Source organism: Exophiala viscosa, assembly GCF_022695815.1.
Source record: "Exophiala viscosa unplaced genomic scaffold EDD37scaffold_2, whole genome shotgun sequence".
Taxonomy (NCBI): Eukaryota; Fungi; Ascomycota; class Eurotiomycetes; order Chaetothyriales; family Herpotrichiellaceae; genus Exophiala; species Exophiala viscosa.
Window position 1 is genome coordinate 4,385,813 of NW_026944354.1, and position 25,605 is coordinate 4,411,417.

At 52.3% G+C, this 25,605-nt stretch overlaps 11 protein-coding genes across 11 annotated transcripts; 3 read left to right on the forward strand and 8 right to left on the reverse strand.

Annotated features, from left to right (window-relative positions):
- Positions 1-826: 826 nt before the first annotated feature.
- Positions 827-3,873, forward strand: EDD37DRAFT_301862 (uncharacterized protein). The gene has a single exon (XM_062811212.1). It carries the CDS (start codon positions 933-935, stop codon positions 3,855-3,857), a length of 2,925 nt encoding a protein of 974 aa, XP_062674146.1. The 5' UTR covers positions 827-932; the 3' UTR covers positions 3,858-3,873.
- A 1,275-nt stretch (positions 3,874-5,148) lies between these two features.
- Positions 5,149-6,695, reverse strand: EDD37DRAFT_301866 (cobalamin biosynthesis protein CobW). Its single transcript, XM_062811213.1, has 3 exons — positions 6,446-6,695; positions 6,314-6,397; positions 5,149-6,205 (listed from the first exon to the last, which is right to left on the reverse strand). Exons 1-3 carry the CDS (start codon positions 6,543-6,545, stop codon positions 5,232-5,234), a joined length of 1,158 nt encoding a protein of 385 aa, XP_062674147.1. The 5' UTR covers positions 6,546-6,695; the 3' UTR covers positions 5,149-5,231.
- A 143-nt stretch (positions 6,696-6,838) lies between these two features.
- Positions 6,839-9,033, forward strand: EDD37DRAFT_624700 (Mob1/phocein). Its single transcript, XM_062816179.1, has 2 exons — positions 6,839-7,329; positions 7,383-9,033. The coding sequence occupies exons 1-2, from the start codon at positions 7,090-7,092 to the stop codon at positions 8,814-8,816; spliced, it is 1,674 nt and encodes a 557-aa protein (XP_062674148.1). The 5' UTR covers positions 6,839-7,089; the 3' UTR covers positions 8,817-9,033.
- On the reverse strand, positions 9,034-10,325 carry EDD37DRAFT_624704 (ATPase, V0 complex, subunit E1/e2). The gene is made up of 4 exons (XM_062816180.1): positions 9,952-10,325; positions 9,410-9,493; positions 9,300-9,352; positions 9,034-9,247 (listed from the first exon to the last, which is right to left on the reverse strand). The coding sequence occupies exons 1-4, from the start codon at positions 9,960-9,962 to the stop codon at positions 9,165-9,167; spliced, it is 231 nt and encodes a 76-aa protein (XP_062674149.1). The 5' UTR covers positions 9,963-10,325; the 3' UTR covers positions 9,034-9,164.
- EDD37DRAFT_624710 (BAR domain-containing family protein) lies at positions 10,326-11,887 on the reverse strand. The gene is made up of 5 exons (XM_062816181.1): positions 11,754-11,887; positions 11,557-11,641; positions 11,419-11,501; positions 10,780-11,365; positions 10,326-10,729 (listed from the first exon to the last, which is right to left on the reverse strand). Exons 1-5 carry the CDS (start codon positions 11,786-11,788, stop codon positions 10,565-10,567), a joined length of 954 nt encoding a protein of 317 aa, XP_062674150.1. The 5' UTR covers positions 11,789-11,887; the 3' UTR covers positions 10,326-10,564.
- A 198-nt stretch (positions 11,888-12,085) lies between these two features.
- On the reverse strand, positions 12,086-14,586 carry EDD37DRAFT_624714 (uncharacterized protein). Its single transcript, XM_062816182.1, has 3 exons — positions 13,439-14,586; positions 13,294-13,384; positions 12,086-13,245 (listed from the first exon to the last, which is right to left on the reverse strand). Exons 1-3 carry the CDS (start codon positions 14,207-14,209, stop codon positions 12,551-12,553), a joined length of 1,557 nt encoding a protein of 518 aa, XP_062674151.1. The 5' UTR covers positions 14,210-14,586; the 3' UTR covers positions 12,086-12,550.
- Position 14,587: 1 nt separating this feature from the next.
- EDD37DRAFT_624718 (transcription initiation factor TFIID subunit D10) lies at positions 14,588-17,091 on the reverse strand. The gene is made up of 2 exons (XM_062816183.1): positions 15,284-17,091; positions 14,588-15,227 (listed from the first exon to the last, which is right to left on the reverse strand). The coding sequence occupies exons 1-2, from the start codon at positions 16,778-16,780 to the stop codon at positions 14,940-14,942; spliced, it is 1,785 nt and encodes a 594-aa protein (XP_062674152.1). The 5' UTR covers positions 16,781-17,091; the 3' UTR covers positions 14,588-14,939.
- On the reverse strand, positions 17,092-18,286 carry EDD37DRAFT_624720 (Mss4-like protein). The gene has a single exon (XM_062816184.1). It carries the CDS (start codon positions 18,250-18,252, stop codon positions 17,221-17,223), a length of 1,032 nt encoding a protein of 343 aa, XP_062674153.1. The 5' UTR covers positions 18,253-18,286; the 3' UTR covers positions 17,092-17,220.
- An 843-nt stretch (positions 18,287-19,129) lies between these two features.
- On the forward strand, positions 19,130-21,062 carry EDD37DRAFT_302059 (aspartic peptidase domain-containing protein). The gene is made up of 4 exons (XM_062811214.1): positions 19,130-19,603; positions 19,656-20,176; positions 20,234-20,684; positions 20,737-21,062. The coding sequence occupies exons 1-4, from the start codon at positions 19,428-19,430 to the stop codon at positions 20,810-20,812; spliced, it is 1,224 nt and encodes a 407-aa protein (XP_062674154.1). The 5' UTR covers positions 19,130-19,427; the 3' UTR covers positions 20,813-21,062.
- A 21-nt stretch (positions 21,063-21,083) lies between these two features.
- EDD37DRAFT_656704 (Cys/Met metabolism PLP-dependent enzyme-domain-containing protein) lies at positions 21,084-22,640 on the reverse strand (the record flags this gene model as incomplete). The annotated part of the gene is made up of 3 exons (XM_062818850.1): positions 21,084-21,109; positions 21,168-21,831; positions 21,882-22,640. 3 exons carry the CDS (start codon positions 22,638-22,640, stop codon positions 21,084-21,086), a joined length of 1,449 nt encoding a protein of 482 aa, XP_062674155.1.
- An 883-nt stretch (positions 22,641-23,523) lies between these two features.
- EDD37DRAFT_663847 (aspartate kinase) lies at positions 23,524-25,223 on the reverse strand (the record flags this gene model as incomplete). Its single annotated transcript, XM_062819198.1, has 2 exons — positions 23,599-25,223; positions 23,524-23,540 (listed from the first exon to the last, which is right to left on the reverse strand). Exons 1-2 carry the CDS (start codon positions 25,208-25,210, stop codon positions 23,524-23,526), a joined length of 1,629 nt encoding a protein of 542 aa, XP_062674156.1. The 5' UTR covers positions 25,211-25,223.
- Between the last annotated feature and the right edge of the window lie 382 nt (positions 25,224-25,605).

Consider the following 25,605-nt stretch of genomic DNA (forward strand, 5'->3'; position numbering starts at 1 on the left):
GTGGGCGCTTCAAGTTTGCCTGCTCATAAACATTTGGGACGAGGAATTGAGATAGCAAATAAGGAGTATTTGATGAACAATTGGTCCATCTCAACAAATCAAACCCCATCTCGTATGTGTTTACAGTAGACTAAGTTAAGTTAAAAGCATGCCACGAGGCCCGAGGCGCGGAACCAGGAAGCAGCGGGCCGGAGCTCGAGCACGTTTAACGACATTGGCTGCTTTACTTACGTTTTAGGTGCCAAAGCTAAAGCCTGGGAGCCCGACCCCCAGCCTTAGCCTAACTGGAAAAGAATCAAGAACCCAAGCCCAACATCAGAACAGGCGTCGTCGCTTGCTAACCTTGCTTAAGCGGTGTAGAACATCTCAATAAACCCAACCAACGCACAAAACACCCTCGTTTTCACATCTTCATCCCAGACTCACGATCCTCTCGATCACTCCTCTTGCATCATACCCGTCCTGACAGGTCGCTTCAGTTCGAGTCCACACTTCGAACCCGGCTTATGCGGGTCAATTGTCAACGCCAACAATCATAATACCCAGCATCTCTGCTGTTGGCACTTCTTTACACAGACTCTTCCTACCTGCGCAGCTTAAAGTCGGCCGACGGGACCTTCTGTGGTTTCTCGTAGAACCCGGCGCCTGCAGCATTGATTGAGACACGAAACTGCTGCGTGGCTTCGAATTCTCACCGCTTGGGAAAAGAAAGCACTCCATCGATTATCTGCTCCCCGGTCCTTTGTGCAATGTGCTGTCACCAATAAGACCTGTCGAATCGCTCTGTGTCACCATCAAATTTCAATGTCCGATTGCCGTCCTAGCAAGCAGCGTACGACTTGTTCTTGTGGTGCCAGTCGACTTAGCAGAGGTTGCTGCTCCGTCGTGGTGGCTGCCCCTCACTCGGATCAGACTAGGCCATCCTCCTCAATATGGGCATACGACCTCACCATGCTGAGTTACCCATAAGACAGGTCGATTCCGAGCCCCAACACCCCAAACACAAATCGGGCATGTGGCAGAAAATCCACAGTCTCTTCATCAAAGACGATCTGAATGAGAGTCCCATCGACGGCACGAATGAGGGACAATGGCCCGAGACTTGGAACGAAGACTCTCACAACCACGCTCGACAGGACTCGTCAGTGAGGCCGCTCGCCATTGGCCTCCCTCGGCAGGCCACATTTAGACGTCAAAATTCCGAGAGACGGGAACGGCTGCTTCCCGTCGAGCCTGGTCATGCCGAGCGACGAGCTGTCTCTTCTGTCAGACGTGCCTCGACAAGCTTACCCCGAACCCGATCCACCTCTTCACCGGCGCATTGTGACCCTGGCCGGTCCTCTGAACCAACGGTACCTACCACCATCAAGGCTGATACCGCTGCCACTGAGGTAAACATTGACCTGGTGCCATCGTCCCTGGATCCCGCCCTTCCAACTGAGTCGGAAGATCTTTGGCCGCAAGATATACATCGACCTCCTCGACCACCGTCTACGACCTCATCTGATGACTCGCATTTTCCTCGAATGCCTCCTGTCAACGACAAAGCTGACCTGAGAGATGAGCTGGACAATCGGTGGATCCTCAACCTGAGTATGCACTTCAGGGACAAGTCGGATCGGGAAAAATTCTTTGTCACTTATGCAGAGACTCCAACCAAGTGGCGACGAGTCACGATCTCATGTGACTATCGCAATGCCGAACCATGCTCTTTGGAGATGGACCTGAAGGAGCTTCAATTCCAAAGAGACAAGAGTATGCAGATATATGAGTCTATCCGTGATTCACTTCCAGATATTCAATTCTACGATACGGTAACAAATCTGAAATTGGAGACTACCGATGGTCGATTACATGTCCATGTCACCGAGGATGTCAATGAGATAATTCCATATCCGCCACGAAGTACCGTCGCGCATATTCTCGACCACAAAGACTTCCGCCCGATGGAAGTGCAAGAGAATGAGTTAGCCTTCGACTCTCACTTGTCCGGCTTCGTTTACAAGGTGCGGCATGAGAACAAAGTTTACATCAAGAAAGAGATTCCAGGACCAGACACTGTTGACGAGTTTCTGTATGAGATCAACGCTCTGCATGCTCTCCATGGCTCCAGTCACGTCATCCAACTCGAAGCCCTTGTCCTCGATGATAAACGACAGTCGGTTAGAGGACTGTTGATCAGCTTTGCCGAAAAAGGTGCCGTTGTCGACTTGCTTTATGATCACCGGGGTTCAATTCCTTGGGAGGATCGGTCGAGATGGGCGGAGCAAGCTGTCAGGGGCTTGAGCGAGATCCATGAAGAAGGCTTCGTACAGGGCGATTTTACGCTGTCGAACATCGTGGTGGATCAGGAAGGGAACGCTAAGATCATCGACATCAACCGGCGTGGCTGTCCGGTAGGATGGGAGCCTCCCGAGATCGCTACCAAGATCGCCAGCAATCAGCGAATCTCCATGTACATCGGCGAGAAATCCGACCTCTACCAGTTGGGAATGACTCTCTGGGCGTTGGCCATGGATGATGACGAGCCTGAGCGACATGTTCCGCCACTAAGTGTAGAAGAGTTCCCCGCAGAAGTCCCAGAGTGGTATCAGGATATCGTCAGAATTTGTTTGGCTGATCGACCTCGAGATCGGCTTTCGGCCAAAGCTCTGATCCAGCTTTTCCCTCAGGAATCTTCGAGATCGAGACAGCCTTCAGCCCAACGTGAGAGGCCTGCCCTTAAGCTGCGCACTCCGAAAGACTATATCGATCCTGCTGATGCCGTCGGACGTGACGACATTGAACGCTTTTCACAATATGGGGTTGAAGACATACCGTATTCTCCTGAAAGCTCAAGGGATGACTACACCTTCACTTATCCAAAGTCATCCAACTACGAGTTTGACAGTGAGACTTCGGCATACGACCGACCCAGAGGAAGAGCGCCACCATCAAACTATAGTCACCTTGCGAGGAGCGAGAGACATCATTGGCGGCAGGACGATGAACCACCAGCGCCAGCGGACGCAACGGAGCCCAACATTGTTGCCATATCTCCAGGGATGGATCGTGAATTCGACGAGGTTGAACTCGACGGTCATCCTTATCTCATTGCTCGCAAGACTTTCAACAAGGAAGAGTTGCAAATCCTAGAAGGATTGACCAACCCAGATCAAGCACCGTCTCCAGACTCGTCAATGGATGTCGCCACACCACAGTCGATGGAAACGACCATCGACTCACGCAGACGTCCTTCATTGCATACGGCAAACTCTTTGGCTTCCGACAGTACACCACGCAACAGCCAATCTAACCTCCCGACATTGGCACATCTCTCATCAACCACAGAGGGCCCGGAAGTCGAAGGCTTTGACGCACGAAAACCTTCAAACTTGAATCACGAGCAACGAAACGGGCAAACCACCACGGGTCCTTTGTCTGCGGGCCGCCTCAAGCCGCATCTTGAAGAGTTGGAAGGCCTTTCGTCACGACCACAGAGGTACACTGCGCCGGCCTCGAGAGAGCCACCCAAGCTGTCTTATGCGGACAGCGGCTTTGACGAGCCTCTTAATATCCCGTCTGATGACCTCTTGGGACATAGCCACCTTACCACTGTCGACCCCAAAAGAGAGCCACATCCAACGGGTGAAGTCTCCGCACCTCTTGTAGTAACGTCCTTGCATCAAGTATCCTCCCGCGATGAAGAACCTCCCCCCAAGCCCCAGCTACCGGAGGTGACCTCAGGATCACCAATTGCGCTGAGCAGTCACGCACCATCGAATCAGCATAGTCAATCTGCGTTACTGTCGGCTGACAACGGGCTTGGAGGCGATGAAACAGGCGACTCACAACGCTGCGAAGAGAAAGTCATCTGAGCGATACCGTGGGACGCCAATGAAGACATCACTCACGCGACCCCAGATGGGAAAGGGTGTCTGTTGCATGCGCTTGACGATCTTGCGTGTGACGATTGGGCGCATAAGGATATCCTCGGCTCAGAAGGCTCGATGGCGCAGGTTCTCCGGACAGACGCAGCCAATTTAGGCCAGCAACCAGACACAAGCTCGCACCAGATTCGGCAAAGCTCTGAGACCAGCTGATGCACAGCACTCGGAAGCGTACTGATCAGTCCTGCATCAAAGCGAACCATCAAAGCCCTTTCCTGGCGTTGTTCACCCAGTATATAACCGAGACGAGTTATGATAGATGGATGAGCTACCTAGCGGTGTCCTCCGCGCCATAGGCCGTTTAATCTGGCCGGATTGGCGACAGTTAAAGCGAAGCGATGACATTTCAGCGAGCAATTTGAATTCATGATACCACCACTGCGCTGCAAAGGGATTCTTTGAGCACGGGGTTTGGACACGGGCAGACACAAGCAAGTACGGCGTCCTCGCATTCCCCATGGACGTTCGGGTACGATCACAGCGATAGAGCTGTTAGAGCTCTGACTATGCTCGAGGGTAACGGTACCGGGCAGGGCAATGTGTCATTTTTCGGGTGCTAGGGACGGATTGTCTTGATTGAGCATTCTGTTTTACTTCCAACACAATCCCAGCCGAACGACATTTCCAGACACATGTTATATAGCGCGCTTCATGGGGCGACACAGGACTCGTGAAAGCTTCCTTAGATGGCGGTTCTCGCAAGCGATCTGCATCAATTTATGTCTTGTTTTCGATTTTTGACGTTCATCTCAAAACCTCCGAGCTTTGCAGTACAGGGGTCGATATCAACGGCGAGGTTGGTCGCAGGTGAGCAAGTCGTGCCCTGACGCTGCACACTGCCTTCATGGCAGATGATAGTGGCTGTTGACTGGTCAGCCATCCGGGGGGTCCACGTTCAATCACGGGACAGTATATACATACGACATACAACATCCTTCAAGGCTAGCTACCCTCACGAGCTTTGCAGAGCCGCACACTGTCGGGCTTTTCTAACCCCCATTTCTCAAGCATTTGTAAATACTGCAATCCACGAATCCCTTCGCGACACGTCCCTTCTCCATCTCCACCACTTTGATCATAACCGTTGGTCTTGTCGCAGATGCAAGTCGCTGAGCTTCCAAACCCCGATTGCATGACCCAAATGCAGGCCCTCCGTATCTGTCAATGATGTGTGGGTGTTGACGGACATCGTGCTCTGCATCACCAGACTATCGTAGTCTATATCGAACAACGGTAGTCTCGCTTGGAGACCTTGCTTGTGGTTCACGCGGCATGTTTCATATCGTCCGTGCCGTTACGAAATCAGCCCGCAAATCCAGGAAGCAGGTCGAGATTCCGTCCGATAAAGACAATCTTGCCCTCTTCTGGACCAGCACCCTCACTAGGTCTGGGCGCCTCGATTATGTCGAAAATTTCTCGTACACCCTGGACGACTCGGACAGTGCCGTCCATGACCGGTATCAGCCCTTTTGTCCGGTGGATCTCGTACTTTCGCGGTTGGCCGGCCTGGTTGTCTTCTGCTTCCCAGAGGATTGATTCTAGCCAGGCTTCGAGGTAGGGCAGTTTTTGGGGATCGAAAGGTGGGAGTGCCAGCGTCACAGTTGAGATGGTAGGGTCGAGGTGTGAGTGACCTTTGGAGGAGAAGTCTGGCTTTGCCGCTATGCTGGATACAGTATTTGAAGTTGGGAAGGTGGAGTAGGCGTTGAGATCAATGACTGTGCCGCTTAGCGATTCGACGCGCGAGTGGTTGGTTGGGATGAGCCGGGCGAGGTTGTTGATGGACGTAATGCGCGCCTGGACTTGTTGTAGTTGGGGCTCTGACACCAGGTCTGTCTTGTTCAGGATGATCACATCTGCGTGCGAGATCTGGAGGTGGGCTGTCGTAAGGAGAGGGGAGTCGTGATGGTGGTCAGACACGGTCTTGGTATTTTCTAGTTCTCCCTCTGGCACTTCTCCAGGTGCAGGTTCGTCAAGGCTTTTGAGAATATTCTTCGCGTCGACGACGGTCACGATACTGTCGAGGTAGATGCTACTGCCCAGGCCTTCGTCCATCCAAAACATGGGCGCGATGTTTCCTGGATCTGCAACACCCGTGGTCTCGAGGAGGATGTAGTCAAAGTCCTTCTGGCGTTCCACTAGCGATTCCAGTGCGGCGACCCCGCTGTCCTTGACGCTGCAGCAGATACATCCGTTGGCGAGTGGGATCCATTCCGTGGTGGACTGGTCGCCCTGGTTGACGGTCAGGGATTTTTCGATATCGGCAGTGTTGCCAAACTCTGTAAACAAATACGAAATGTTAGAAACAATTGTTATCGGGAGCTGGGGTGTCTGGTCCATGCTGTCAGAATGGACAGATGCTCCTCAGAGGGAGGCGTGAGACATGCCGTTCAAGAGGACTGCAATTTTCTTGCCGTGCTCGGCTGTGAGAATGTAATTGAGCAGTGTCGTCTTGCCAGCGCCCAGGTAGCCTGTGGGTGTCAGATGTTGGAACAGGTCCGAAATGGACTGCCTCCTACCTGTTACAATGGTGATGGGTACCTTCTTCATCGTAGGTGTCTCGCCATCGCTGCCACTCTGACCCTGGAGGTCGACAAGGTCAGGAATATCGTCGTCCATTGTTGTTGATCACGACGCACGCCTGAGGTCTTCCGCAAGGCATTGAAGGGCGTCGGACAACAGGTAATCGTAATGAGGGTACAATGGATATGTATTGGATGTCCGGGCGGTGGCCATCAATATCGTGATACGTTGTCAAAAATACTGCCGTTCCAGCGCTGTGGAGCGTCCGTGACAGTGAGTGCAATTTAGCGCCACTCTAACTGTCGATCCCGCAACTCTAATCTTCGTATACGGAAACATAGCCGAAGACATGTCTTCACGCTCCTCCTCCTCCTCAAGTACATCGTCTGGTGAGGGCGGGCTCTTCAGTCTCACCGTGGACAACCTGCAACGTTGGAACCACTGGACGCGGCCTTCCGAACGTTGGGAACGTTGGTACTTGGTCATTAAGTGGCTCTCGGGCCCTGTGGTCGCCCTTCCTCCAGAGGAGGACGACCTCTCGTTTGACGAAGAGGTGCTCCTGCCGTCCATCGAGGGGCAGGGATAGGTATGCTTCGTTGTCGCACGCCCTCCCACTTCATTACTGATCACCACACAGGAAATGGCTGCAGTAAGTGCGGCCCGGGCTGGCGTTTCGCCGTCAAGTTCACCACGACTGCCCTCTCCTCCTCCGATCCCAGAAGTCCAATTCGGCCCAAAAAGCCCTGGAATGACCGACATATCTAAAGAACTCTCCCTCGACGCGCCGGGAAAGCCAGATGAAGGCGCCGCGCGCAGAATCAGACCGGGCACCAAGGCCGCGGATATGGCTTTGGGCCCTCCTCTTGTCCCTCTGAACCAGGTATGAGCAGCAGTCTCGGGATGAGCGCAACAAGACTGACCAGGCTGTGATAGCTTGATTCGCCCTTCCAACTTCAAGAACACCTCAAAGCGCTTTACTCTCACCTCACACACACTTCAGAATCTACACATACAATTCCTATTTCAAAAGAGACGGCGTTCCAGTTGGCAACCCCCCCACAGCTCAACGAACATGAGTCTGTGGATCGAAATCTGTGGCTGTACGAGCTTTGCAGGTTCCTCACACAGAAGGCAAACATGGTCTCGATATTCTTGATGAACGACAATCCTCCCTGTTCCTCCCAGACGTGTCCTGAAATGCGAGCAAGTGAATGGCAGTATCTCTGTGCTGTCCACGAACCTCCAAAATCTTGCTGCGCGATCGACTACTGCAACCACACGCTCGACTGGGCCGCGAACGTCCTTACCAGTCCGAAACACTTTCCGTCCAGATTGGCATTGGGTGGTGAGGGTGGGAATGTGCTCCAGAGTATGCGCCAGCTCACAAACATCTTCCGACGGGTATATCGCATCTTCGCACATGCTTGGTTCCAGCACCGCGATGTTTTCTGGTCTGTGGAAGCTACTTACGGCCTTTACATCCTGTTCAAGGTCGTGTGCGACGAGTATCATCTCATTCCGGAGGACAGCTACACAATACCACCAGAAGCAGAAGGGTTACCTGACACCCCCGAAGATCGTAGCAATACATCGACCTCAGAAGCAGTCTCGCGAATGCAGATCTTGCGCAAGGACAACCCGAATTCTCAGGACGATAACACATCCGCTGCTCCTTCCGACGCACCAACGACGACCACAATCAGCACGGGTGCAACGACACGCCGGCACAAACACACACCGAGCACGGGGAGTCATGTTGGAACTATCGCCGAAGGTCACGAAGAAGATGAAGATCATACGGCCAGTTTCGCACCGACAGAACCTTCATCGACTGAGAGTGAACCAACAGACTCAAACACCCAGAAAACCGATCCTTCACCAGATCGACAATTACCTAAACTAGACATTGGTGCAACAGTACCCAAATACGAGGCACGGGCACCTGAAGATCCTACACCAACAGCGACAGCGGAAGATGTCGACCCTCTTTCTGCGACCAAAACAGAAGTCAGAGAGAGCTCCCCGGAAGAGATACAAACTCCAATCACGGCGAGACATGACGAAGGCATTGATGAAGACCGAGTAATGTCACCTTCTGGAGGCAGCATTAGAACTGGTGGTCCAGACGTACTGAAAGCAATACTTGGACACATTGATGATTTGGATGACGAGGATATTCAGCTTGGTAGTCCGATCACTCAAGGACGTACAAGTCCAGAGAAGAGTACAAGTCCAAGCAAGAAGGAGGAAGCAGAAGCCAGCAGAATCAAAGTCGAGGTGGAGGAGACGACGGACGACGATGATGACGCAGAACAAGAACAGAGCGCTGAGCAGGCAGACCAAGCGCAGGAGAAGAAAGATGAATAGAGATAGTCACCTCGGCTATTCCGCTGCACTGTGAACGAAGTATTGAGCTCATCACATTGAAGTCGAGGTCACAACAGACCAGGAATGCAACATCACAGTTGTGCAGAGAGTACAGATCTCCAACTGCTTGGATGTGCATGGAATAGTTCTCCTGAGGAAGGAGATGAAATCAGGTCTTACAATGACAGGATTCAGCAGCCACCTGCAAATAATAAAATGTTCATGTTTTCATTCTTTACTCCTTCAGCCTATCCTGCTATAACTCCTGATCACATACATGCAAAGACTGGTCCACCTCCTTCAGCATGATACAGTCCTGAGCAGTAAATCGTGCAACCTGCAACTCCTTCAACTGCCACCAGGATAGCCGTGTCTCAACTTGGCCATCCGCGGCTCGATGAGAGGATGCCACTGGGCGAGGAAAGTGATGGCTAGAGTGAGGTCAGCGGGAGAAGACATAAATGGCGGTGGTGACGGCCTTACCCCACATGATATAACAACTCGCGAAGCTGAGGATCAAGGTGCTTCTCCATATCCTGTTTCGAGTATGGTCAGATCTGCTCCGAGGAGAGGGGCGACCTTAGTAGACGTACGTTTGATTCTCGCCTTTGGGACTGAGGAAGTAGGCGCCGACGCAGAGGGCGACGATGACCACAAGGCCTATCAGGAGGGACCAGCTGTGGGATAAGAAGTTAGCAGTGGGCCATCAGATATCGAACTTCGGCAGTGCGCGGGGCGATGAAGGGCAGGCCAGGCTCCAGCTCGACCTAGACCGAGCTGGGTGTTTCGTTGTTCTTGCTGGTTGATGACCACGTCAATATGGATGTGGCGTGAATGCGTGATTGCCGTGCCGGAGCAGTCCCAGACGAACTCTGTGTAAATGTGTGTCGTTTCCCATGGCGGGTTTGCCATCGTCCAAGCTCATTCTCAAAGACATGGAGTGTTTCTATCCGGATCCCGCTCATACAGCTGGCCCTTCTGGCAAATAGTCCTCCACGGATGGCAAGACACGCAGTTCTGCTCTTGCGTATTGTTCTATATTGAAGGAGGAGAGTATGGTCGAAGCCCGACGCTCGAAGATGGCCCCCAGGGTGGAGGTGTGAGGGTATGTGTGTCAAGGTAAACTTTCACGTACCCATTCGCCATTTTTGATTCTCCGTGCTCAAGACAAGTGCCTTCTTTGATTGCTCACACAATGATCACCCCAATGCACGGTGGACTCGATCGTGCGTGGAACGATGCGGTGCTGTCTCTGTGGCCTGGTCGGACTGCTGTTCGGTGGCGGAAAGACGACGTCAAATCGTGCTTCGTGTTGGATCAGGGATGATCGGGCAATGCACTCCAAATCAAGTACGTCGTAGCGAGATTCCGAGGATCGAAAGTTGTACTGATGGTACTTCACAACTACCTGAGTATGTAGGAGCTTCCTGGTCCGAAATTCGATATGCATGCGCGCAGCGGCTTCGGCCAAGCTTCCTGTTGAGGAATTGTAGGAGCGATGACGAAGGGAAAGCATCAACAGCATCAACATTGATTGGGAGTTTACAAGCACACATTTCTACTACATGTATAGCTATTTATTTCGCGAATGATCGTCATGATTGGGACACTGGCATTGAATCAAACAATTTATGGTCATCGTCGTCTCATTTCTGAAGTGTGAAAGAGACCCAACTTCAAGAGCATAGGACCGAACTCAGCCTCCCATTCGCGTATGCATCCTCTTCCCAGCCACAATAATGGGTTGGTCAAGCACCTTCTCTGCTCTTGCGATAGCTACTCTCCTGGTCAACCTGGAGCTGGTCAATCTCCGGGGCGAGCTCGGACAGGATCTCGTATGCTTTCTTGTGGTATTCAAGCTGGGCTGCAATGAGGTCGGCGAGGTTTCGGAGTGGTTCTGGGGTATCAAGGACCTAGACTGGTTAGTATCTGTGTTATTGATCCCAGTGCCAAATGATCTTACATTCTTCATCACTCCCTGTGCTTCTTCGACATGTGACACAAAGTCATCTTCCTTGGCTTCAATCTCGGCTCGTGCCTCTTCGCCCAAGGCGGTCTCGTCATCTGGGTTCATTCCTCGGCCGATGACCTGACTCTTCTTCGCGGTCTTTGTGCTGTCCAATAGCAGACGGCTGTTCTCAACTGCCTTTCTGGCCTTTGTTGCGAACTGGATGTTCGTGTTCAACGTGGTGGTCCAACCAGCAAGGAAGCGCGACTGAATGGCATGGTCTTGTGCCAGTCGGGCTTCTCCGACCTTCTCTTCAGCCAGGGCATATTTCTCCAGCGCATTGGCCAGTGGGTCTTCGGCGCCGGTAGTGTTGGTCTGTTGTAGCTGCTGCGAGCCGGCTAGCGAAGCACGGGCGATGGCATGGTTGAAGGTCTTGGGCTGAGGTTTTGCGGAGGGAGGAGCAGTGATTGCAGCTTGAGCTTCCGAAGTGTTCTTTGCATGAGAAAGAAGGGTAACCTTTTCTGAAATGCTGCGACCGAGATCGGTGAAGGATTCACGGATGTTGGGAGGATAATCATAAGCCTCGTTCGAATACTGGCTCCTGTGAAACAATCAGTAACAAATCCTCGGTCATGGTTCTGAATAGCCGCGTACGTAACCGCGAGGAGCTTCTGGTGAACTTGCTTCAGCGCCTCGACGCGCTTCTCAAGTTCGGTGTAATCCACCGGTAGTTCGGTCTGGACAAAAACACAATAAGCGGACTGTTCGGACAAGGTAGGCTTTTTCTCTTACTTTGTCGTCCGCTCCTCCAAATTGTTCCTTGAGATACTGTTGGCTCCGTTGTGCGAAGGGCGAGACGGTCGAGTTGAACGTAGAACTGTACACCAAGTCGTCAGTCAATGTGATTGTCGAAAGGGGGTCTTATGGTCCGCAGGCAGCGCCGCAATCTGCTCTGCTGCCGGCGCGCATGGACAGTGGGTTGAGCACACCTTATGTTCTTTCCGAAGGCCGCGAATTTATCCATGATGGGCGGGTATCGTAGGTACGAGAGGTGCAACGATTAGCAACGATGGAGAGTGCACTTTCAAGAACAGGCGGCGTGGCTGTAGAGGCCAGCTGACTGTTGATGAATGGAATGAATAGAGTAATCGTGTCTGACACAAACACCCTCCACAGAAACTTATGGTGTGGACGTCTGTCTGACACGAAGAATTGATTAAGGGGCCATTCACATGCCACTCACTTCTCAAGGCTGGGCAATCGCAACACACCACGGTCGTCACCAAGTACGCGTTCAACCACTAGAACATGGGAACGGTCGTTAAGGTCACTTCTCGTTGCATTGTACTTGCTACGATGAATTATAAATTGAATCTACCCAAAGAAGGCGAAAGTTGAATTCGAGAACTCCTCCGCTATATCACAAAGAAACTCGTTTCTGATCAGGTAGAACTGTTCCATCTTTCCTAGTCATCGATTCATTACTCGTGTCCAGCATTACCAGACTATCGCAGGATCCTGGCGGTGGCTGCATGCAATGTTGCTCGTAATGACCATATGTTGCATTGACCGAAGTCGGCTGCTTGCTCATAACTTGACTCCAGATTGCGCAAGTATACCAAGCATATCCCTCGTCTCCCCCACGAGAATTCTTCGAATGCCCAAGTGTTCCTTCCAAAAAAAAGCAGGGTTAGGTTAACGTTGCCATCATGGCTTTGATGATGCCAGGGTTTGGCGCCGTCGAGCGTGAGCGACCTGCTTAAATACGCCATCAGGAATTGTTACTTCATTTGGCCACAAGCGACATCCTACCTCTCCGGTCCTTCTTGACTTCAAGGATCTCATCACCTCGCCGTTCAATGATGACTTCGTTGCGAGGTGATGGAGATCTCTCGCGTACACGCTCCACCTTGACGATTTCCGTGCGATCGTCACGTTCATATTTGCGTTCTCGCCTCAATGCTCGGCGCTCAGCCTCAAGCCGTCGAATCTCCTCTTTGATATCGCGATCGCTGCGCGGGTTTCTGTCAACGACGAGAGCCAGGGGGCCCATGTGGACCGAGTTCGAATCCTCGGCACCTCCTTCTTCCTTATAGACCTTACGCTCAATGACTGTCTCATCGCTGACAGAAGATCCTCTGCGTCGAGTAGTGCTGGATTTCTGCGTTCGTGCTGGAGAAACCTCCTTGATCACCTCCTTCTTTTCGAAAACCGTCTCCCTGAAGACGCCAGGGGACGATTCGCGTCTCGATCTTCTTCTAGAGTGGGATCGGACTGACTTGGGGGATGGGGAACGAGGGGAACGAACTGACAGAGCGTCCCAATCGCGGACTGATCGAGGAGCTTCCGACAAGGGCACAGTCTTGAATTGCTCAATCTTCTCGGTCTTCTCGATGACCACATCGCCACGCATACTGGGCGCTCGTGATCTCGCTGAGGCTGCCTCGGTGGGAGTAGCTTCAATCAGTCGAGTAGTCGTGACTGGAACCTATTTAGCCAATAACCTGCAAGCGATTTCGAGAGGCTCACCATCTCGCTCCCGATACTCCCTGCTCTTGGCAAAAATCTCGTCGATATTATCTGGACCTAATGCTTTTTCGATGATGATGGTACGTTCGTCCTAAAGGATGAAGTTAGCGGCGAGGAAGGAGGGTGCTTGAGGGCACATCCTCACCTCTTCGTAGTAGGGGTAACCCAGGTCGTAAAGTACTTTGGTCTGAACAAGTCGCTTGGGCATTCGCGTCTTTCCGCGGCGAGGGTAAGGCTTTTCTTCTTTGACTTCCCTGATCTCCTCTTTCTCGATGACCTCCGATTTAACGGTGCGGCGGTCGGGTGATGGGCTGCTGTTTCTTCGTCTCTGCGTCACCCATTCCCGTTCACGATACTCTCGAAACCCATCGTCGCCATAACGATCAGGATCCTGCACACGAATATCGTCATATGTTTGTTCCTCATATCTCGGATACTGTCGCTTTGGCGAAGGCGCTCGCACGGGAATCAATTCCCGTGGAGGCGGCGCTCTTTGAGGTTTGTACCCATCGTCATAGTCGTCGTAGCGTCGCATAGGTCGGCGATCAAAGGTGTCCAGGCTTGACTGACGTCGAATAATGCCTGGTCTGGGGGGCGCTTCTGGTCTGGAAGGCCGCTCAGGAGCATAGGGGACCATCTGGCCTCGTTGAGCCCGCGGGTCATAATAATCGGTCTCTTCAAAATATCTGCGTTCTGTAACACCTCGAGGGCCATATCGCTCTTCCTCGTAATACCTTTGATCTTCGTACACGGGTGCGCGGCGTGGTGGTGGGTAATCGGCATAGGGTGGTCGTTGTTGTTCCACACGAACCTCTCGTTCTCGTACAAAGCGGTCGGCATCCCATCGCTGAGGCGGCGGATCGCGGTAGGCAAGGTTGCCATCTGAATAGCGAGGATCAGAACGGTACCTAGACATGGTGATTGCCGCTGATCTCGTGTTCGTGGAAGGGATCCGAGCGTCGATCGGGCGAGGTACGGGCCTTCCGTCGAAGCGGAAGCAAAGCAAACTTGGTGTCGGTCAGACGAATAAGCGAAGATTCCACTGCAGACTTAATGCCAAGTCATCAACACTGAGTTCTTACACAATGTCTGTTGCTTGACGACTGCGTACCTAGGTACCGATCTGGTAGAGCACATTCGAGGGCTGGAAAGGCACACTTAAAGCAAGTAGTAGGAGAGGGCAGAAGGTGCAGTTTCGGGGTGGGCTGATGACGTCGCCGCCGCCGCCATAAGACCTTCGAGTTCAAGTACAGCCCATTAGCCCACTGCTGCCCAAACCCAGCCTCTCTTACCCCATACAATTTAGTAACACGATGGATTCGTGGACATAGTTCATATCATTTTGCACTGCCCAGTATGTTGGGACAAAGGTCAGCCTGTCTAACTGCACTCTCTCGAATATTGCAGTGCTCTGTCCTATGCAAATCATAAGCCCCCTCAACTCCTGCTCGACCACATGCCTGAGAGACAATCCCATGTCCATGCTTGCACCGGTCTCACCCTTCCTTGAATTTTGTTACCTATGGCGAAGAAGTAACTCCATCCCACACCAATGTAACTGTGGACATGCTTGTGCCAATACCGTGTGCACACCCACCTGCCAAACACCAAATGCTGACTTCCCGAGCGGGAAAACCCAGGAACGTCTATCCTTCTTTGCCACCAGCACCAGCTGCCGTTGCGGTACTTTGTCCCACCGTCAATTTCGCAGCTTGCACTGCGCTCATCTTATGTGCCCAACCCGGCGCTGGTTGAGGTCGTCGGACAGTGCGAACCTCGTCAGTCGAGATACCGGGGATGCGGATATTGTACTGCCGTTCGAGAATGATTTGTAAATCACGAAGTTCCAGGCTTGAGGAGCCACGAAGCTTGGCCAACTTGCAGGCTTGTGAGACGAGGTCGTCAACAAAATCATCAGCGACGGCGAGGAAAATCTATAATCAACGTTAGGTACAGTCGGTGACGGCCAGCAAAATGTCCAGAGACTTACCTCTTCGGCTTCCGGATCAAGTTGCTCCTCTGGACCTGGACCGCACACTTCTCGAACCAATTCGTTCAGCTTCTTCTTCGAAAGCACCCTTCCATCTTCGCTCGATTCGAGTACATAGCCCGGTAATGCTGTGATGGCTGGCTGTGCGAGCTGACCCGGCAGTCCAACTCCTGCGCCACCTGTCAACGTCGGTCGCGAAGCTGGCATCGTTACAGGTTTCGGTTCTGCGACTTGCAGATTTTTGGTAATGGTTGGCGCGGCCGATTTAGCACTACTGATACTCGTATTCAAAGGATGAGGATGAATGGTCGAAGGCGCACCATGCGGTGTAGCCTGCGCAGACATGGCTTGACCCTGCTGTGATAATGGACGAGGTACTGTGGAATTATCCGTTTGTACTGAAGGAGGGAATTGCGGTTGGGTGGTGCTTGTAGGGGATTGCTGGCCGGTCGTGGTGGTGGTCTGGTTCATTTGTGGTGCAATCGCAGGCGGACTGCCTGCTTGGGCGGCACTTGCTTGATTGCGTGCGGCAGAAACAGCACTACTAATCGAATGCGCCGTGGGACCCTGGACGCCCGGTTGCATTTGAGGTACTGGACCAGGCTCAGCCCCCTCGCCAGCTGGTGCACTTTGTTTGGAGTATTGATGCTGTGGCTGCGCAGCGCGGAATTGTTCTTGTTGTTCGTTAAACTTTTTCATGAAAGAAGTACTTTCGTTGATGGCTCGATCACATTGCGCGACTTTGTTATTATAGACCTCCGTCTCATCTGCCGATAAAGGATTTCCTTGTTGCTGTCGCTGTTGTGCTTGGCGCTGAAATTCCCCCTTCTTTTGCTTCGCTATTTGCAGTCTCTGCAGGGCTTGTCCAAGGCGGGCTTTTGCTTCTCGCAGCCAGGTATCGGCCGGTTCCGTGCCCTTGGTCATGGCTGGAGGAAAGTAAAAGTGTTGTTCGTTCACTTTTCGTTGAATCTCAGGCATGAGTTGGTTGAATTGCACGCTGCTGTTTCCACTCTGGCCTGTAGCACCTTGCACTTGAGCAGCCTGAGGTTGCTGCTTCTGGGCTTGCGGCTGCGCTTGTGCTTGCGCCTGTTGCGCGGCTTGTTGTGCGGCCTGTTGTTGTTGCTGCTGTGCCGCGGCTTGCTGTTGCTGTTGTTGGGCTGCGGCCTGTTGTTGCTGTTGCTGCTGTTCCCGGTGTTGCTGTTGCTGTTGTTGCTGTTGGGCAGCCAGTTGTCTCTGCTTGGCGTTCTGCTGCCACTGTTTCATGCCGGCCATCAATTGGGCAGAGGTGCGAACCAAACCTTGGTACGCTTCATTGTACTTGGGATCTCCCTGCGGGGTTGAGTTCAACACCTCCCAATATCTTTTGACGCCCTGCTCAAATTGCTGCTTTTGTGCCACGTTGAGCTGAGGGAGTCTTTGCACTTGTTCGGGACGGATCAAGGAGGCTTGCTGTTGCAGCGCAGGCTGCTGAGGTCGCTGAGAAGCGCTGCCATCCATAACTGCAAATATGAGGTACTAGGTCAAGTGCGAAGTAGGATGGCTTTGAGTGAGCAGGGCCGGGAATGATCTCTCTCGTCGGATCGACGGCAGAACGTGGTACGTGAAAAGGAATCGTCGGTCGTCTATGGCGCGGAGATGGTCATCTTCTAGATGCAGTCCAGAGAGGCTGAATTGCTTCCAGGCATCTAGATCAGCAGACAGGTAGAAACGAGCAAAGGAGGCACAGATATATGAATGGATGATTCACAATGAATTGGTATAATTGAGGATAATGTACGTCGAAGATGACCCCTCGGCGACACATGCGGTGGGAAAGAATGAGGAATGTCAAGTAAGTCCCCAGGCCCGCGTTTCAACTTGGCATCTTCAGCCTGATCTCAAATCTCCCCACACCGAGCGACAGCCTTGCAGCCTGAATGCTTCTACTAGAAACCCACTCATGCTTGCAACCATGCCTGAATCAGCTCCTCGTCGACAGCCTCGTCCCTCTTACTCACCATCTTTCGGTCCCATTCCAGCCATTCTCCAACAAGTGCATTCCCAAACGTCGATCTAATTACACCGACACTTACGTCAATGACATAGGGCCTCTCGAAGGACTGATAGAATATCGTTGCGCCACAGGTGCTGCAGAAGCTCCGTAGCACACTGTCTGAGCTCTGATAATGCTTGAGCGCCTTGATCTGCACTACCTCTTGGGCCTCAGGTCCAAAGATGACTGGTTGCATGTCGTCAGTATAGATCTGCGCAGGCGGGACGTATGTCCATGGCTGCATCGTAAGACCTAGCGTCAAGCGACAAGAGCGGCAGCAGCACAAACGCGCATAGTATCTGCTGTGGTCTGAGCCGATATACCAATCCTCACTGTGTTCGTCGTACGGCGGCGGCGTGATGCGTAAGCTCACATCTCCGCAGTGGCATGCTACTTGCATCATCTCATCCCTCGCTGTGGATGACGCTTTGGACGCTTTCTCCCGCAGTCCTAGGAGCTTCTCCTGCTTTATCGGCCCCTGGTCCTCTCCAGGCTCAGTCTGCCAGCAAGGAACTTCGACGTCCGCTATTCTTGTCAAGTATGGGGCGATCCCGCCTTCAAACGGATCGCCGACGTATATGTGAGACTTGATATTGGAGACGTTTTTGCCCTTGGCTGGCTTGGTCTCTGCCTCAAGGGTGCCGCTGCAAGCCGACCATCCCCCGGTGGTTTTATCGTGACCGAAGACATTGCATCCGCATACCTTGCAGAAATATCGTTCGTACCTTGAGGTTTCGTACGCCGTCACGTTATCCAGAGACTTCTCGCTCGGCGGAGCTCTAAGCTTCAAGTATGATACTGCCAGGGCCCCGGTTTGCTGGCGACAGGTATTGCAATGGCACATGACACATTCAAGTGGTAATTCGTCAGAAGAGAGCAACGTGGCCGGCTCCGTGACAGCCCCGCAAAGACATGTCAAGTGGTTTGTGGTCGCCATGAGGCTGAAATATTTGGCAAGGCTTGACTTACCTATGCTAGTGAAAGCCAGAGATGAGGTTTTGCAGCACTGATGTGCCAAGGTGTACCTGTGTTTGGTCATCCGTCATTCACCGTTAAGCCTCCACCCTCCTTTGGTGCCTGGGTGATGCCGCCAGGGGCGCGAGCCGGGTGATCTCTCACCCGGGCATGCAGACACGACTTCCTCTGTTACTTACGGATTTGATAAGGTCGTTCATCTCTACTTCTTCTGCCCGATTACATGCGCAGCCTCAGTGTTTTAGCAGTCTCTCGCTATTTGAACTCCATGGTTACATTGAGGGAAAGTCTCCAGGAATCTAGCACTGGCTGTATGCATGGCAGACTCCATCATGATGCAACAGCTGAAATGGCAAACACGCCAGTACCTGTTTGACACTTCAATATGCACATAACCACGGTTGATCGCACTTTGAACTCTTATCGCTGCGATTTTACTTGTCTGCCTGCCGCCCATATGTACGTGATAACCTTTAGACAAAACCTATTACCACAAGCTAAGGTCGGCCCCGTGGTCAAGCCTGAAACCTTGATTGTATCAAGCAATGACGAAGATCATGGGGGGCAAAGAAGATCGACAATGAATGATCGACCCCTCAATAAACCTGGTATCTACGAGTAGGACAGTAGACCTCCATGCTGTTGGCAGATGGCTACATCCGACTTGGAGTGACCAGGACCAATAACGGTATACAGAGCCGCTTTGTTTCATCAATGGCCAGGTAACACCCAGCAACGCTACCAGGTACCTGACAGGTTACACGAAGGCATATCGACGATATGGTGATGCCTTCTGGAACATGGCAAACCACCTCTAGTAGCAGCTGCCCCGATTCCACCTGACCTGCGTCTGTGTTGCCTGAAATGCGTTTGCTTCGCTTCGTGCCCTGAACATGTGAATCAGAATAGGCACAAACAGACCTGAGAAAGGCATCTGCCCTGTCGAGCCTTCTCTTCTGGGACATTTCCTTGTTTCATGCCTCATACCCTAACGCGTCATCCATCATCCATCATTCACCTTCTCTACCACTACAAGTACTTCGACTCATCTCTCTTTACCAAGACGTGATACTTCTCACTGCACATTCTTCACCTCTACTCATCACCCAACAGCTTACTTGAACACAACTGCCCGCCATGGCTTCTCTCGTCCGTGTTCCCATCCAACGCAACCCTAACTACAAACGCAACGGTCTCAAATCCTACGTCTACCTGCTCAACAAGTACAGCATCAAGCCAACCCTCCGAGGTCCTTACTCCGCAGGTGCCAACAAACTCATCAAGCAGAACGCGGACGGAACATTGGGTGAAGTGTAAGTGTGATGTCTGCAATGAACGGCCGCCCCATGCTGATCACAACTGTAGCACGGCCACTGACCAACAAAATGACTCCCTTTACACTTGTCCAGTCGCCATTGGTACACCGGCTCAAACATTGAACTTGGACTTCGACTCGGGATCTTCCGATCTCTGGTGCTGGTCGACCGAGTTGTCAAAGAGCACTCAGTCTGCCGGCAAGGGCCACACTATCTTCGACCCTTCCAAATCATCAACGTTCAAGACCAGCTCAGGATCCACCTGGCAGATTCAGTACGGTGATTCATCGTCTGCCTCTGGCACAGTCGGAACCGACAACATCGAGATCGGTAACATCACAGTCAAGAACCAAGCCATTGAGCTGGCGAACAAACTGTCGTCTCAATTCACTCAAGATGCTTCCTCTGATGGCCTTTTGGGTCTTGCTTTTGGCTCCATCAACACCGTCAAGCCTACCGCTGTCAAAACACCGGTCGAGAATATGATTGCCCAGGACGACATCCCTTCGAGTGCTGAATTGTTCACGGTCTATCTTGGTTCCATCAAAGATGCAAATGAAGAGTCGTTCTGTGAGTGCTGACCCCTGCCATGATCTCCTCGTTTCTCGGAATCTGACATGAGTGCAGACACTTTCGGCCAGATTGATGAGTCAATCATCCCATCCGGTTCCAGCATTGCCTACACACCTGTCGACAACTCCCAGGGTTTCTGGACGTTCAGTTCCACCTCCGCCTCAGTCAATGGCAAAACCATTCAGCTGTCAGGAAACACAGCGATTGCTGACACCGGTACCACGCTGTTGCTCACATCCGACTCGGTTTGTGAAGCCATCTACGGTGCCATTCCTGGTGCCAAGCAAGACACCACTCAGCAAGGCTGGGTGTTCCCTGCGGACACTGCTGAAAGTGACCTGCCGACTGTCACATTCATGGTTGGCGACACTCCGATCACCATTGAAAAGGAACACTTCGCCTTTGCTGGTGGCGCTGATGGCAGTATGGTGTACGGCGGTATCCAGTCTCGCGGTGACCAGGACTTCGACATCTTCGGAGATACCTTCCTGCAGAATGTCTATGCGTAAGTCTTCACAATGTCTCCGCTCACTGAAGTCAAATTAAACCTCTGATAGTGTCTTCGATGTCGGTAACACGAGATTCGGTGTCGTACAACGTGCTGCGCCAACCTCTACTACCAGCACTACTTAGGCCAGGGCGAAATTGTGAGGAGAAGTTACCATCACTATCAAACACTTGAGGTGCTTAGGGCGTTAGCTGCGGAGTGATCACACCTAAGCCAATGAGAACATGACATGTACACCGTGAAGGCTTGTACCCCAAATTAGCATGAATGAAAGCAACATTCCTACCTTGACACCCCTGGGAAATTCCTTGTGCAGCTCTTGTGTGACAGGTCAATTAGGTGAAGCTGACACGAGGATTGCGAGGTAAGTGGAATTGACATGAATATTTCATATGATCATTGAGCCCCAGGAGATCTAGACACTAATGGCAATATCCCTCTTTGCCGCCTCGTCGACAATATTCTTCGTCGCCGGCGCACCAGTCTTTGGCAACTTGGAAGCATTCGGGTTGGGCGCATATAGCGTCCCTTTACTCCATTCCTGATCCGTCATACCTTTCTTCCATGTCGGGATCCAATCTTTTGCGCCCTTCAATCCAGCCGCCACGAACGCTTGTTCGAAATCATGGACAATGTCATTGATGTGCTCCAATCCCAGGCTCACACGGATCATGTCTGGGGTCACACCACCTCGGATCTTCTCCTGGTCTGGGATCTGCTGATGCGTTGTCCGCCATGGGTGGATGATCAACGTCTTCGCATCACCCACATTGGCCAAGTGCGAGCACAACTTGAGATTGTTGACGACCGCCTCGACCTCATCAATGTCCCCCGCTACGCCGAACGTTAGCACTGCTCCTTGTCCTTTCTGCAAAACCCTTTGCGCCCGCTCATAGTCCTGATGCGACTTCAACCCCGGGTAGTTCACCCAGGCCACGTTCGGATGTTTTTCGAGCCACTGTGCCAACGCAAGTGTGTTGGCAATGTGTCTGTCCGCGCGGACGGGGAGGGACTCTAGGCCCTGTAAGAACAACCACGCGTTGAACGGCGACATGCATGGTCCCAAGTCTCTCATCGCATCCATGCGTAACTTGGCCGCGAGCGCTTTATACCCGTATGTCTCCCAGAAGCGCATACCGTGGTACTGCGGGTGGTCAGATGTGGCCAAAGCTTTTTGAAAAGGAGAGTACTTACCCCTTCTGCCGGTTCCGTAAAGCCCGGGAACTTGTCAGAGGCGGACCAGTCAAAGTGCCCGCCGTCAATGACGATGCCGCCCATCGATGTGCCATGGCCACCGATCCATTTGGTGCAGGATGCGGTCACGATATCCGCGCCCTGCTTGATAGGTTGAGACAAGTATCCGCCCATGCCGAACGTGTTATCTACGATTAGCGGAACGCCTGCGGCATGACACACATCCGCCACAGCTTCGATATCGGGGACGTTGAACTGCGGATTGCCAATCGTCTCAATGTACACGGCCCTCGTCTTGTCGTCAATCAGATTTTGGATGCCTTCCGGGTCTTGTCCTTCGATGAACTTGCACATGATGTTGAATTTCTTCATGTACACGCGGAATTGGTTGTGAGTACCGCCGTACAGATTCATCGTGCTAATGAAATTGTGTCCAGGCTCGCAGACGGAAGTGATGGCCATGAATTGAGCGGCGTGGCCACTAGCTGTGGCAACCGCGCCGACGCCGCCTTCCAGCATGGCCATCCTATTCTCGAAGACGGTATTGGTGGGATTGCCCATACGCGTGTACACGTACCCTTCCTTGGACCAGGCGAATTTGCTGGCGCCGTCGGAGGCATCGCTGAAGTTGTACGCACAAGTTTGATATAGTGGTACTGCTCGGGAGCCATTGATCGGGTCGGGCTCTTGAGCACCGTGCAGGGCTATGGTTTCATACTCGGGTGTCTTGGTGACTTCGCCCAGGTGACCTGACACCATGATGTTCGATGTGGCAAGGTAAGGAGAGTCAGTCGGAGCAAGAGTGGAACGAGACGGTTAGATAACCCGGGAGTGAGCGAGATCAGAGGCGAAGGGTCTATGCCGTGCTGTCCTGTGCCGGGATACTGGCAGTCTTGATATAGCCCTTCATCTTGTCGTGAGATACCCTTCAAGGGTGTCCGTACTCCAGCATGAGGACCTCTATCACTATCGCGGGGTCTGCATTGGAAAGGGGATCACCATGATCAATGAGCCTTAGGGACCTATCTCACCAGAGGCCGACGAATAGGGGGTTCGGGATCAAGGCATATCAATCGCAAAGAATGCATTGTCTTCAGGTAGATAAGCAGCAGGCCAGTGAGCGATGCCCATGCATATGCGATACTGAGCCGCTATATGTTCGAAGCAAAGCCCGAGGATGTATCTAGATTGGGATACTCTGACTGGTCAGTGATAGAGCGCTCTGTCAAGCAAACACCGAGGAGAGATATGGCAATGATCACGTGATAAGGGGTTTGCAGCCTTATCGCACAGACCATGTCAGCCTAGTGTGCCTTCGAGTGTTATTGGCCGGGTGTTCGCGGGCATACAATGTCCTCACATCGATCAAGTCATCACCAACATGAATGTGAATGTAGCCTTGCCACTTGTTGGTACGGAAGCGGTTGCCACTACTGCTCGTGTTTCCTGTGAGGGTGCCATGGGCATCGAGGACGATCAGATAGGAAGTACTATCCTATTGCATCACCAGATATTCAAGAAGGTCGAGACGGAAGCCATCCTGCACATGCAACGTTTCTTATTTATCTGGTCATTGATTCTCTTTGTAATCCTCACCAATATCTGCTCCAACACCCCTGGAATATGGTGAATTGGCGGTACGTTAGTAAAGCCAAGGACCTGATAAACGTAGTCAGCGGAACGTCCTCATTTCTTCCATGCATGCGGGCGAGCTTACCTCGTATGAATGACATTTCCTTCTCAGCGTGTCCAGGAATGCGCATGACTTTGGTGTGAACCACCTCCATTGCAAGTAAAGTGTCCTGTGCGGGGACCACAAACGAGATATTGATCTCACTCGCGCCTTGAGAGATCAGGTATATGTTGATCCGAGCACTTGCCAACGCAGAGAAGATCTCGGCGGCAACACCAACCATATTCTTCATTTTGTGTCCGACCACAGAAATGATGGACATCTTCGGCATCACCGACGTCGTGCCAAACTCCTCAAGGTCGGGAAGGGCTTCTGATACTGCCTTGGCTAGATCGGCGATCCCAGTCTTCGAAGAAAGTGCCAGGCTAAGTGATCGATGACTGCTACTCGTCAGGTCAAAGGCGAGCTGATGTCGCCCGAGTACTTCTATACTCTGACCCAGGAAAGCTTGTGGTGGTAGCATGCCGTTCGAGGTGATGTTGACCAGGGTGATAGATTCTTTGGCCGTGATGGCCGTTGGGGCACGTTTGGCTTGCTTGTCACCATGGTAGCCATTTGTGGCCATGAGTATTGATCGTTGTCTCTCGGATTCGTTGGATGAGGGTGACCTTGTTGGACTCGAGCTTGGACTTTTCCTTGTCGGATAAATGATGGTGCCAGCGCCGCCGGGATTGTTGACATTTTTCAGCCGCACACTGACGCACTCCTCGCTGAGCAGCGACATTGTGAGGGTATGAATGACTTCGCTTCCATAGTAGGTCAATTCTGCTGCTTCTTCCGAGGTGACTGTCGGTAGCACTCTGGCAGTCGGTACCTTGGTCGGGTCGGCCGTGAAAATACCATCGACTTCCTTCCAGATCTGCAATTCTTCGGCCTCCAAAGAAATAGCACAGAGCGCAGCACACAGATCTGAATAGCCACGTCCGACGGTATGTAGGAGTGAATTCGGCATCGCGCCGAAGAAACCAGTGACGATAGGGATGTTTCCTTCTGCGCAGCACGCGAGGATTTTGTTTCTGACGGCATCCCGTAGACCTTGCAGGTATGTGACGGGATTTTGCTTGTAAGCTGCCTTTTGCTCACGTATAGATCGGTCGTCGGCTAATTGCACGATGTTTTCCAAGTTGAGCAGCTCAGCTGGTAGTCCTTTGATGGACAGGGCGGCTGCAACCAGAAGACATGACAGCTTCTCACCGACGCCGAGTACTTTGTCTTGAGTCCTGTCAGAGACTTCGCCAATTGTCCAAGTAGCAAAGAGGAACTTCTTCAACGCTCCGGTCTCTTCCTGGATCTTGCATCGCAGCGTCTGCAGGGTGTGTCGGGCCTTTCCACTCATGCCAGAGTGCTCCAACAGTGTCACAGCCGATAGATGCTCTTGCTCGATGGTTTCTATGACCTGGTCACAGGCTGTCATGCTAGTTTCGTGCGAAACTGCGCAATCAAGCGCTTTGAGCAGAAGACTTGTTGTGCCTGCAGCTTTCTTCGAGGATGAGCGGGCAGAGCATACAACAGCGAGATTGTAGTCTTTGACATATGCTGGAATGATCGAATCTGTCATGGCATCTAACAGTTTGCCGACACTTGTGCCACCATACTTCTGAACTAGCCATGGTCGACAGGACGTCGAGGCAATCATCTTCTGAGCTCGGTGGTGTTTTATCTCTTAGTAGTAAAGTGAACGGAGGACAAATAGCTCTTAGACGCGGAAACATGGTTCGTGTGAAGGTGACGATTTTGCTGCAATGTATGTTCCGCTGGACACGGGCATCCTGCAATTCATCCTGCAATTTTCCATGTTGTGTTCAGCGTTATGGTCCGATGCGTGATCTGGTAGAACAATCGACTGCACGCACCGTGTGCCCTACAGCAGTCCCCGCTCAAGAGGCATGAGGATAGACAGCGTGGAGACTGGGCAGCGCCGGGCTTTGCTCACTGAATCCGGTTGATGACGCTTGCCCACGGCCTGTCCAAAAGCCTATCACAGCACATTGGTGAACAAAGATAAGGACTTCTGCATTTTGCAGATCAAGT

Bases quoted from the DNA above. Each gene is read 5' to 3' on its own strand.
- EDD37DRAFT_301862 (XM_062811212.1), top strand. From the start codon at position 933: ATGGGCATACGACCTCACCATGCTGAGTTACCCATAAGACAGGTCGAT.
- EDD37DRAFT_301866 (XM_062811213.1), bottom strand. From the start codon at position 6,545: ATGGACGACGATATTCCTGACCTTGTCGACCTCCAGGGTCAGAGTGGC. The intron at 6,398-6,445 runs GTAGGAGGCAGT...TGACACCCACAG, and splicing joins ACCCATCACCATTGTAACAG to GCTACCTGGGCGCTGGCAAG. The intron at 6,206-6,313 runs GCATGTCTCACG...ATTTGTTTACAG, and splicing joins AATTGCAGTCCTCTTGAACG to AGTTTGGCAACACTGCCGAT.
- EDD37DRAFT_624700 (XM_062816179.1), top strand. From the start codon at position 7,090: ATGGCTGCAGTAAGTGCGGCCCGGGCTGGCGTTTCGCCGTCAAGTTCA. The intron at 7,330-7,382 runs GTATGAGCAGCA...AGGCTGTGATAG, and splicing joins CTCTTGTCCCTCTGAACCAG to CTTGATTCGCCCTTCCAACT.
- EDD37DRAFT_624704 (XM_062816180.1), bottom strand. The intron at 9,353-9,409 runs GTACGTCTACTA...TACTCGAAACAG, and splicing joins CCCAAAGGCGAGAATCAAAC to GATATGGAGAAGCACCTTGA. The intron at 9,248-9,299 runs GTAAGGCCGTCA...ACCTCACTCTAG, and splicing joins GAGTTGTTATATCATGTGGG to CCATCACTTTCCTCGCCCAG.
- EDD37DRAFT_624710 (XM_062816181.1), bottom strand. From the start codon at position 11,788: ATGGATAAATTCGCGGCCTTCGGAAAGAACATAAG. The intron at 11,366-11,418 runs GTACGCGGCTAT...ATTGTTTCACAG, and splicing joins CAGAAGCTCCTCGCGGTTAC to GAGCCAGTATTCGAACGAGG. The intron at 10,730-10,779 runs GTAAGATCATTT...TAACCAGTCTAG, and splicing joins CACAGGGAGTGATGAAGAAT to GTCCTTGATACCCCAGAACC.
- EDD37DRAFT_624714 (XM_062816182.1), bottom strand. From the start codon at position 14,209: ATGTCTAGGTACCGTTCTGATCCTCGCTATTCAGATGGCAACCTTGCC. The intron at 13,385-13,438 runs GTGAGGATGTGC...TTCATCCTTTAG, and splicing joins GTTACCCCTACTACGAAGAG to GACGAACGTACCATCATCAT. The intron at 13,246-13,293 runs GTGAGCCTCTCG...AATAGGTTCCAG, and splicing joins GGAGTATCGGGAGCGAGATG to TCACGACTACTCGACTGATT.
- EDD37DRAFT_624718 (XM_062816183.1), bottom strand. From the start codon at position 16,780: ATGGATGGCAGCGCTTCTCAGCGACCTCAGCAGCCTGCGCTGCAACAG. The intron at 15,228-15,283 runs GTAAGTCTCTGG...CGTTGATTATAG, and splicing joins TTGATCCGGAAGCCGAAGAG to ATTTTCCTCGCCGTCGCTGA.
- EDD37DRAFT_624720 (XM_062816184.1), bottom strand. From the start codon at position 18,252: ATGGCGACCACAAACCACTTGACATGTCTTTGCGGGGCTGTCACGGAG.
- EDD37DRAFT_302059 (XM_062811214.1), top strand. From the start codon at position 19,428: ATGGCTTCTCTCGTCCGTGTTCCCATCCAACGCAACCCTAACTACAAA. The intron at 19,604-19,655 runs GTAAGTGTGATG...TCACAACTGTAG, and splicing joins GACGGAACATTGGGTGAAGT to CACGGCCACTGACCAACAAA. The intron at 20,177-20,233 runs GTGAGTGCTGAC...ACATGAGTGCAG, and splicing joins TGCAAATGAAGAGTCGTTCT to ACACTTTCGGCCAGATTGAT.